The sequence below is a fragment of the Rhynchophorus ferrugineus genome, unplaced genomic scaffold, assembly GCF_030347505.1.
Source record: "Rhynchophorus ferrugineus isolate W39M unplaced genomic scaffold, kcgeb_rfMv2 rfM1, whole genome shotgun sequence".
Classification (NCBI taxonomy): Eukaryota; Metazoa; Arthropoda; class Insecta; order Coleoptera; family Curculionidae; genus Rhynchophorus; species Rhynchophorus ferrugineus.
This window is the reverse complement of record NW_027472580.1, coordinates 31,362,364-31,374,439: the sequence shown is the minus strand read 5'-3', so window position 1 is coordinate 31,374,439 and position 12,076 is coordinate 31,362,364. Positions and strand designations below refer to the sequence as shown.

At 30.4% G+C, this 12,076-nt stretch overlaps 1 protein-coding gene across 1 annotated transcript; it reads left to right on the top strand.

The window, feature by feature from the left end:
• The first annotated feature begins 271 nt into the window (after positions 1–271).
• Positions 272–10,250, top strand: LOC143196277 (chymotrypsin-C). Its single transcript, XM_076403952.1, has 8 exons — positions 272–403; positions 460–583; positions 1,547–1,785; positions 1,838–2,071; positions 8,338–8,502; positions 8,564–8,844; positions 8,910–9,066; positions 9,949–10,250. Exons 1-8 carry the CDS (start codon positions 340–342, stop codon positions 10,161–10,163), a joined length of 1,479 nt encoding a protein of 492 aa, XP_076260067.1. The 5' UTR covers positions 272–339; the 3' UTR covers positions 10,164–10,250.
• Positions 10,251–12,076: the final 1,826 nt, after the last annotated feature.

The following is a 12,076-nucleotide window of genomic DNA, read 5'->3' as shown; positions in this document are numbered from 1 at the left end:
AGCACTTATCATAAACACCACACAATATTCGGTGCGACTGTGCTGTATTTTTCTATTTCATTCTGGATATCAATTTTCAAGGCGTAATAACTCTGAATTCTAGACTGTTGCTTTTCTAACACACGATAATTTTGTTTCATTTTATAAGTATTACTAGAGGTATGAGATTTTAAAATCACCTATTAGGAAGATTCAACATCACACTTTCCCCAACTTTATATAATATTTTAGAAATATCACATAGACCTAGAAATGAAACAGTAATTAACATTCGAATAATTAGTTTTAATATATGCGCAAGCACATGAGAATATATAACTATATTAGGATATTTTAGTTATGAGTTGGTCCGAAGCTGATATGTTAGCTATTCTATTGATAATTTCAGTTTCAGTATTATTAGGTATGAAAAAATAACTCTTATAAATAAACTATTCAATAAATATAATGTGGTTTTAGTGGATTCCGTTCAGATACGAATGCGATGTGGGAATTTTACAATTAGATCTATTCGTCAAATGTGTTTAACCAACTCTTGTTTAGATGATGATTTGGAAGTCCAAGAATTTTGTCATAATTTATAGTAAGTATAATTGTTCTAAAAATAACATATATTAAAACTGGTTTAGTAAGATATCTTGATGAAAAATTTAATACTAAAATAATTCAGTTTACTGGCTGTTTCGGCTTCATAGCAAGTATAATCTTTATCGACAGAAACAAGTAGACTATAACTTGATGGTGGGACGGTGATTATCGAAGATGACGTGTATTCAAATGAAGCCGGAGAAGTAATAGCAACATGTGACTGAACGTTAAAATTATTACTGCGATTGCTGAAATAGTTTCGTCAAGCATTAAAATCTTATATGTCTTTCTGATATAATAATTTTGGTAGTACGAAAATGCTAATTGACTTACTTTTTCATCGACCATAATTCCTAATATGGGTTTTGAGACTTCAACATATGTATTTTCAACTAATATAATGCTAATTTTAATTCAAAATTTTTAATTTTTAGCTAATAACTTGCTCGAGAGGAAATATTTTTACAATTTTTAAATTTTCAAAATTTTCAGTCAGCATTCACCTAATTATAGTTCATCTTTCAAGTCAGTACGCGATAATCCAAAATATCCAAAAACTAGTCACATTGTATAGGTTTATAGTCTATCCAAAGAAATTGTGTACATACGTCATCTAAAATGTATGATGTCAAAAACTATGAGTTTTAATTCAGTTTTTCTTTGATATACGTGAAAATTTTAATGTAAATAATTTAGGCAGGCAATACATTAAACATCTTGATGACGTACATACAAAACTTCTTTGGATATACTACGATATTACGATAGATTATATATATGTACTATATTTACTAAATCTATACTAATACTATTGTATATTTGCAGTATCTGTATCTATATTTATACTTATTTACATACTTGTTTTGTTTGCAGTGATATAAATATAATATGTTTTAGCGATTAAGACCAAAGAAAGTCGTAACTTTAATTAATATTTTTAAAATTTTAATTCTTGTAGCGAATCTATTTTTAAGTGTCCATTTAAAATGATACCCATTCATTTTCTTTGTGATGGCATAAACCATTGCAATAATGGTATGGATGAGAATCCTACTATTTGTAAATATAAACAATGCAAGAGTTATGAGTATAAATGTTCCAACGGACAATGTATAGAACCGTGGAGGCTATGTAATGGAATCCCTGACTGCTTGGATGGTTTAGATGAATCTGTTTTGACATGCAGACAATTGTTATGTAAATTTAGTTATTCTGGCGAGTTAAAAATATTTACCATTAGCTGTTTCAGCCAAGAATAATGCACGCTGTCCAGTGATAATTAAAGAGGGACATTCGACTACCTGTTATCTTAATTATGGGGCGAAAATGACGCTCTTGTCGTGTAATCAAACTCTGCCTCCAGCTACTGTCATGGATATGAAGTGTAAACCATTTTACATTAATTCAAATAATACAAACCATAAAACGATTATTTGCCAACGAAATGGAACATGGAACCTATCCCCTTTAGATTGCAAAACAGGTACAGTACTAAAGCTACTAATGCTGACTAAATTTCTAACAAATTTTAATAAGCTATTTAATTAATTGACATAACGTGATTGGACGTAACTAAAATCTCTGAACATATTTGTATTTATTTTTGAAGAGTTAAGAAGAGGTTGGTTTAGTTACGAGAGCAATTTCTTTCAAAATCTTTTTATTTCTCAACATAATCTTCTTTTAAGCGGTTTGTTCGACTTTTTTATTTCTTCCAAATAATAGGTTTTCGAAAGGCAATCAAAATGATGACCTCTTGATTCGACCGAAATCTCAACTTATATTCTTCTTATATTCTATTGTTTGTTTTTCGCTAAATGCAGTCGTTTTTGATTCAAATCAATATCAAGCTCTGAATAATATTAGTCCGTAATTTTCTCACTCTTTCCAAGATAATTGATATGAATATTACTGGGTGCATCCCAAAAAACTTATCCAAATTATTCTTCCTTGGTGGATCTCATTACCAGTCACCTGGGGAAACTTACTGCTTTTATTGTTTTTTGATATCCGGTGTTTTGTGACATCGGATCAAGATTGCCAAGCACTTCTGATTTATCGAAGTAGTGCGATTGAAGCTACTGCGCGGGATGTTTAAATAGTCACTGACTGATCAAACAGCTTTCACTGAGATTGTCTATAATTTTACTTTTCCTATTTAACTTGAGTATAATAAAATACAAGAAATATAAGTCACCAATAATGTGAACATACTCCATCAATAAAAACAGGTGAATATTGATTTTGACGTTCATATTATCATGGGACATTGTTATCATTGCAGCTGTCCAAACACGATACAAGTATACATGATGTAAAATTGAATATAGCGACTTTGCAATGTTAAACATTCTATTCCATCCGTAAAATTTATGAATCATTCATAAGTCATACGAGGAAAATATTTAAATTTATTTACGAATTTAAAACACGTTATGCTCATATAAAAAAATAAAAAGTATCAATGGGTATAATTGGTAAATAAAACTGTGTTTCCGGTTGTGACAAGCTTTTATATTTTAATATTTACGTTTTCGTAGATATGAAAGTATGAATAGATCGCAGGATTGTTAGCGGTTCTGTGGATCCAAATGTATGTCACCATTTTCTTATTTCTTAAGTAAAATTATTTCATTTAAATTAAAGGGCGTTTTTGTACATCCTCAACTTAGATCTAATATATATGCTAGAAATTTCTTGACTTGTCTGATAATAGCGTAGATACCTAGTAGACAGCGGACGGATCGCCTGCTGTTGTAAAGCTCAACCGCATCTTGTTAGGGGCCGAAGCTAAACTACTTGAAGCCAGTAATGCAGGGGTAGAAAATTGCAAAAGAGACACTCTCTCTCTGGGCACCTCTTATGGATTGATGATGATGATATACGATATATGCGATATAAAATAATGCGATATAAGATTTTCTAATTAGTGCGCCTATAAAATATACAAATTTATTTAGATTTACTAGTAAAATTATGTCTTTCATACTGACCAGATTTTAAAATATTCTGATGAATATTTTGGATCAAATATGATAAGAATTCTAAATGGCTTTTCACATCACAATGACATCAGCTTGTAAGCAGCATTCTCACATATTTCAGTTGAAACATTCTTGCTCCAAGAAAGTCCTTTCTACCAACGAGGGTTTATCTGGAGTGGACCTACAGTTTAACGTGAGCTCCGAACCACGGTCCTCTTTATTAAGTTAACTTAGTAATCATCCCAGAAGACATCCGGTCTTACTCAGCCTGGCTACTGGCGTGACTGGCATCATTTCCCTTGTCGAATTTTACACTCTTGCCTAGGACAATCACAAACAAAAATTTACAACTATGCACCAGCGAGATTCGAACCCGCGACTGTCGCAACAGTAGGTGGACAAGCCGGCAGACTCAAAAGCTGTTTTATTGGATAGATTATAATTGTTGTGCTGTCTGTTTTGGGATAAATAATGATGATCATTAATATAGGCGCTTTTAGGAATTGTATTTTAAAAGATCATTTGTTACAAAGCAATAAACTTTTATTGGTAAATAGCAGACCACATTTTTGACTGAAAAATAATATAAATAAATTATTAATTTAGTAAAATGAAATAAAATAATAATTTATTATTAAGTTAATATAGTCGGATAAGCAATTTAATAAAATTTATTTTCATATTTTCGTGAACAAAATATTTATAATTTAATAGTAGATGAACTTGGTTTAATAATTGATCATTAATTGATTTTATATTATCTTAGGAATCATTAGGTAAATGCCTTTTTTGATCAACTTTTTCAATTTTCGATTTTATAACTCTTTTCATGTTTATTCGAATCTTTTGAATGTTAATTTTTTTTAATAAGTAATATAACATTAATTTTTCATTTCAATTTGCTCAGTTAAAATAATTTTAAATTAACTAATTCATTGAGCATAATTATATCTTTACTTTTTCCTAAAAGTAGTACGAAAGGGGATGTGTCCTTATCACGCGTGTTAGGGTTGCAAAAATAATTTAATTATAATAATTGATTGAAATATTGATTAGATTTAATATTATAATACTTAACAATTAAGAAGTGTTGTATGTGTGGAAATTTTATTACATTAAATAATATAATCTAGGTTGTTACTAAAACAGATGTTCAGGCTTCATATTATCTAAATAGAAATTATTTTTAACGTCATATTTGTAATGGGAATCAACTTGAATGAAATCAATTCTTATCATGAATATTTAACCACCTTAACGTAAACTGATTGGCAAGAATGTAAAACGGTGTCACTTAAAGTTTTTCTAATCGTGAACGTTGACATGAACACGTGTGCCCTTCCACCGTATAATTTTTTCTTATTAAATATTTAAAATGTATATTGATAAAGGATAATAGTTACTACATGATTTGTCAGAAATATATTTCTGACAAGTATTTTGAACTGTGGAATATTAACATTTTGCTGATAATTTTATATCAATTTAGAAAGGTTAATATATCAGTTAAATATATCAATAAGTTTTGTCGTTTGATAAAAAAAATCCGAGCCGAGTGGTTTTAAATGAATTTTATTATTCAATACAATGCTCTTGAATTTTAATAAACCAATTTTATAAAGAGTAATCTGAAAGATTGTCGAAATATCTACCGCTGGCACCATTAAGCAACAGAGTCGTGGAAAGCAATTTTAGTTTTCCATGCGTGTGTATTTTGAGATGTGAATATTATGAATTGAGTTGATGATTTTTCCCTTCAGAAAACAAGTTTTTTTCATCACGAATCTTTATATTCATTAATCTTCACCAATGTTGACATTCACTTGGTCCAATACAGTAAACAGTAAATAAGAATGAATTGGGATTTACACTACATGAACCTAATATCTATAAACCGGTCAAATTTCTTGAAGAATACTTTATTAATTGAACAATTTAACAGATAAGCAGATCCGACAGGCGTTGTCCTGTTCATAGAGTAATAGAGAGTAAACTCAATAGGAGCCTCTGGTGAAAAGATTTGCTTTGTCCTACATCCTGATTAGGGGTTATATCGACTCTTCAAGTAATTTAAATTCATTTGATTGGCCATTTTAAATCTAAACTATAGGCACCTGTAAAAAACATTTCACTGTGAACACATTTTAATTATTTATTTATTATTTTAAAAGCCCATCAGCCCCTTGGGCTATTTAGGGTCGAGTTACAATGTATTTTTAAATAAGGTATACAAGAATGACATTGACATTCAAAAATAATATACTATACAAATTACAATAGAGAAGAATTAAAAAAGGTGTATCAATCCAGCGGTCGTTAAAAAGTTGAAAAGCATATCCAAATGCTTGGATTGGACCAGTTGTTTTAATGACTTTGGCATTCCGAGCTGCCGTCTCAGTACCTCAAACTTTTCACACTCCAGAAAGATGTGCCTGACACTCTGTTGTGTTTGGCATTCGTCACATTGTGGAGGGTCTCTTCTTTTTAACAGATGCTCATGCGTTAGTCTGCTATGTCTTATTCGCAGCCGAGCAAGGATGCTCAAATGGAACCTATTGAGATTGTTAATATTAGGAGATTGGTGAAAACGCCCGTTGATTTCCCAGAGTTGATCCAATTTTTTGTATATAGTTTTTATATGTGTTTTAGCGTCTTCCTTACTGAATAAGGAACACTGTTGTCTTCTGCTTGCCAGATAGTCGGCTCTTTCGTTACCGGGAATTCCTGTAAACTACTGATAATATAATGTGAACACATTTGATTGGTTCTTTGAGAAAGTTTGACATGCAGGTGCAGCACGTGAGAGCCCTAATGTCACGTTTAATTGACCAATAAAATTTAAATAAAAAACAATTTAAGTTCTGAAATAATTTTATTTAATATAAAAGTTAATGACTGAAATAAATATAACCTGTAAAAATGAATATATCTATAAAATGTGTAAAATTATAAATTGCATATATACAAAATAATAAACAAAGAACTTTGGAACAAATCAAAATTACTTCTTTAGTCTTTTCTCTTTTTCATACTAGTTTAGTGCCATCAATTTAATCTATTGAGTTCTGTCTTATTGTTTTCTTATACCGAAAGCAAACTTTTGAGTGTTTCTCTGTTAAAATTCTGTTTAACTATTTTATCCAAAAGCATATAGGGCACCTTATTTTTAATATTCTATCTGGAAAATAATTATGTAGTGTACAATTAAAAGGTTTTAAATTTACATTGTTTAAAAATATTATAAATATGTTATATTATCGACTTGGCAATATCGTGGGATAAAATAAAATGGATAGCTCAAAGACCTACTAACAATATAATAAAACAATTTTCTGAGGCATAAGATATTGCCTCGACTCGTTGGTTCCTATAACAACATCTCTAGTTATTGGAGAATTAAAGTTATAGAGTCTTTCCCTATTAGTATGTTAAAATGTAAGTTATCTGAAGGGCTTTTTGTTTTATTTTGATATACTTCTTGTTTGTTTTGGTATACTCAGTATACCAAAACATAATTAGGTATTAGTAACTCAATCTATTGCAAGTTCTTTATAATTATTTAAGCATTACGTATTATTATCTACAATATAGAACAAACATTTTATTCTGTATATAACCCATTTTTAGTAAACCCCCGTAAAATGTTTTTAATTTTTTAAGGATTCGTTTTCTTGTTAATATTATTCGATAACGATTACGTGATTTATGGCATATATTTTAAGCTTCTATAAATGAGTGATAACGAAATTATTAAATTGTATAATGCAATTTTTAAATTAGAATTGATTGGTTCGTTGTTGCTTAGTGGAATACTTGATTTAAAAACATAAAAACATGAACCCCAATCAAGAATCCTTAAAAATAGCAATGAGAGTAAAATTAATTGGAAAATTGATTGTAAAATTGTAGAGATTAGAAATCTGTGAAGTATCCACAAGAATTGTGAGGAATTTATGAAGCTCATCGCCTCTATTATAGAAAATAGTTCTTTCCATAAATCTGTTTAATATATTAATAGTGTATAAATAAATTAACTCCAAAATTTTTCACTCCAAAAGGTATTTTTTCGAGACAAAATGAGAAAATATGTATTAATTAAAATAATTTCTATTATTTTCTACAACATTTTCCTATCTTGTAACATAGTGATACTTATAATTATCGATCAATTTTCGCACTTTAACATTCAACGAAAGAAGTTTTAACTTTCAAAAGACTTGAACAGACATAAAAAAGTTATAACATCGAAAAAGTGACACAACAATCATGAGCATTGCCCAATCGTTGCCAAGGTTACATAAAATTTTTATATATAATCATAATACAAATAAAACATTAAACTATGTATATGTATATATTTTATCAAATAAAACAGACATTACACGTTATCAAACTGTATGACGTCAGAACGTCGCAATGTTTTGCCTTTTGCTTTTGCAATTGGCTTTTCTTGCTGAATAATTTTGTAGACATTTAACAACATGGTCGACTTATATCAACACAAACCGAATTTTATAGTTTTATTCTGGTATATGTTCCGACGCATCAGACACCATTCTGTTACTTTTTATCTACGGTAAAATGAAATGAAAATGTAAAAATGACTTTAAAACTATTTTAGATATTTACAACTTGCTTTTGGCACAAATTTCATACATTATTTATAAGGTAATGAATAGGACAGCAAAGTTAGACCGCCTAAAAGTAGTTCTATAGATGTTTCCCTACGCTAGGTCCTAGTTATAACTTAATGTATATATTTCAGATTGTGGGGCTCCCGAAAAGCTAAAAATCGAACCTCTTATTTTACATGGTTTTGAGATAAAACCACATTTTTGGCCTTGGTATTCAGTTCTGTATACAGAGGACGGCGATAAATGGGTTTTCTTCTGCAGTTCAACTCTAATTTCAACACGAGTTGTCCTTACAGGTATTTTAAAAATAGAACATGATCTTTTGGTGGCATTTTTCATTTTAATTTTAAATTTCAGCTGCTCACTGTGTGTGGGAAATACCCAAACATAAAATTCGAGTGGGTGCTGGTAAATATAGCAGTGATTTTTACGCCATTGAAAAGGAGTCTCAGTTTAGAACTGTGACGGAAATATTTACCCATCCCTTGTATCAGGATATTTTAGGAAACTACGGCTCTGATTTATCCTTGTTAATTGTAAATAGAGCATTTCGATTATCGAACACTGTTTTACCGATATGCATAAACTGGTCCTTGCGAAACATTTTGAATAACTGGAATGACAATATGAAGGGAATGGTAAATTTAGTTGATATATGCAATTTAAGGATGACTGATATTAACTGTTATTGCCCCACATGTAGGTTGCCGGAATGGGTATCATGGAAAATGGTAGTTTGTCTCCCTTTTTAAGAGCAAGCGTGTTACAAATTATCAGTAACGAACGTTGTATTGCTGAACAGGCATTCGAATTTCGAAAATTTGTTTCAATAACGTCATTTTGTGCTGGTACAAAAGACGGTTTGTATTTATTAAGTGAATTATATTATTTTGATAGTATTTTCTTGGAGAGTTTGGAATTCAATATATCAAGTATATGTAAACATTTTTTAATATATTAAATTATATATGGTAAATGTCAAGTATTACACTTATAGTGATATAATTTATATTCTATAGAAGAATTGTGTTGTATGCTTGCATGTATTTTGATTAGAGATATCTATTGGTCATAATTCGAAGTATAAATACAACTGTTAACCTAACCTAATTGTTAAATTCGATGGTTTTGACTTTGCTCAATATAAAATAACAGCTCTTGATTTAATTTTATTAAGTTATTAAGTACCTACAGATGCTAATTATAGAACATTCAAAACTGCGGTTCCGACATCGATATTTACTGTTTTTTGACCTGAAGCAATATGCCGCCGAATTCAACAACAATTCAACAAGAATGAATGTGCTACGTATATTAGTTTTACATTATTGACTGACAAAAGTAATAGTCATATGGAAGTGATATCTTGGTCGTGATTCTAAGTAAAGTTGTTATAAATCATTAAATAACTTTCGATAATGAGATCATATAAATTCTTTCTATCGAGAATATTCATGGATATTTCCTATAGGTCATCCATTGACTTGACGACTCCTGCTGTGTCAAATTGTATTTAATTTGTTAATTCACTTATGGGTACTTAACTTGATATATTGAAATCACTTACAGCAAATTTAATCTTTTAAAAAAATAAAAACTATAAGTTATAATAAGCATTTAACACCAAGTATTATTAAAGACGCTTATTAGACATCCTTTAACTGCAAGTTAAATTATTAAAATGAAACCATAAGCAATTTAAACGGTTTTGTACAAATTTTAACTGAATATTATTTATTTAGGTACCACTTTGTGTAATGGAGATAGTGGAAGTGGCCTTGCAGTTTTTGATAAACACAGTGGTAAATGGTTTTTAGAAGGGGTAGTTAGTGTCAGCTTAAAGGATCCCAACACCTACGCATGTAACTCATCGCACTATTCGATTTTCACTAATGTTGGCATGTACGTTGATTGGATATATCCAATTTATTTAAAATATAACATGGATTATAATTAATCATTTCGTTTTTAAAAAAATTTTATGCTATATATGTATTGTAGGAGATATTTTATGTTAAAAAAATATATCAGAGATTATATTGAATATTATTACTTATAGTATGACCCAATAAATTAACAGTGTTATTTATTATTAGGATATAAATTAACTTGACTATCCTTAATAATTGAATAAATGATGAACGGAATAAAAGATTGAAGAATATTAATAAATTAACTCCGTTTATTGAAACTATTTTGATTAAAATATTAGTGTTTTTTTTATTGTTATAGCATTCTGTATCAACAACATATTAGCATATACAGGGAATGGACAAAATAAAATGAACATCTAATATATTCACGCATAACATACACATAATATTTATGAAAACAGCTATTTTTTGGGAAGAAATTCGTAGAGTGTGAAAAGTTTCCAACAGAATGTTGTCCCGTATTTGTACCAAAATATCCGCTAATTGCTCAATGATGTTGGATATGGAATTCTGCTCTTAACCCTTTACTCTAAATATCTCCATAACGGTTCAATTATGCTGAAGTCTGGCGATTTCTCAGGAAAGGGAAGAAGTTTAATGATATTCTGATGTTCTTCAAACCAAGACTGAAACTTTTTGGGTACGTGTATGGACACGTTATCATATTGGAATAAGAACTTTATTATTGCGATCAGTGATGAAAGTGAGTATCATGACATCACCGCCCATATCATAACAGAACTCCCCCCATACTTGACTGTGAAGCAGGCAGTCCGAATCGTAGGCTTTGTGGGAGTTCTCCTTACATAAACCTGGCCGTTTGCAGGAAACATTGTAATGGATGATTAATCGGACGATACCACATTCCAAGCATTAGGTATCTAGGTTTATCTTTCACAGCATCCTCTGAACATTATCTTAATTAATTATTCTTATTCTAAAGTCCATATATGTCAAGTAATCAGATCAGGTGGTGTTAAAGGTTTTAGTCTACGCACTTCACTATCACGTCGTATATTTACCTGGTTAGTGAGTATGTTGGGATGCACTGACACTCTTTCGAAGTACTTCACACAAACACGTTGAGTTACACTCGTTGTAGTTTCAAGAGGAATATCGTTTTGTATCACTTTATTTGAAGTATAGTACGGAGCATCAACAATGGCACTCAACACTGTATTTTGGAACCGTTGAATGATGGATGTATTAGATTTACTAGCGGTACCCCATAGTTGGATTCCATATGACCAAACAGGCTTGAGAATAGACTCATACAACAATACCTTGTTATCTAATGATAACTTGGATTTGCGCTCGATGAGCCAATACATATGATATAATTTAAGTCCAAGTTGTTTTCGTTTAGAGAGTATGTGCTTCTTCCAACTTAGGCGTCGATCTAAGTGCATACCAAGATATTTAACATGCTCTGCTTGGGGAGTTGACGATGACTGATATTCACTGGTGGACATGTTGTTCTGCGCAGGGTGGACGTTACATGGATGGATTTTGTTTCATTGGCTTTAATGCGCCATGTTTTCAACCATAATTGTATTTGCCCCAGGTAGGTTTGTACGTATATTGATGCTGTAACTGGATCTTCATGGGATGCTAAGATTACTATGTCGTCTACGTATGTTGCCACTGTAGTTATTTTTGTGGTGGGAATATAAAGTTGAGAGACATTATTTCCCTAATTTCCTAAATCACTTTTTCATATAGTAATAATCGTGTGACTGGTTGTCCATAGTAACGTAAATCTTAAGTTAGTAATTCTAATGTGATCTGTAAGTTTGTTACTCGCTTGGTTAGTGGACATGTCGAGGACCCTTGTTTAGTGGCCACATTAGGTAGTAGGCCCAATCTACGTAAAAACTAGTTGTTACAAAGATGAATTTCTTTAATTGTTGTGTTGGTATAAAGAAAACAAACCGAA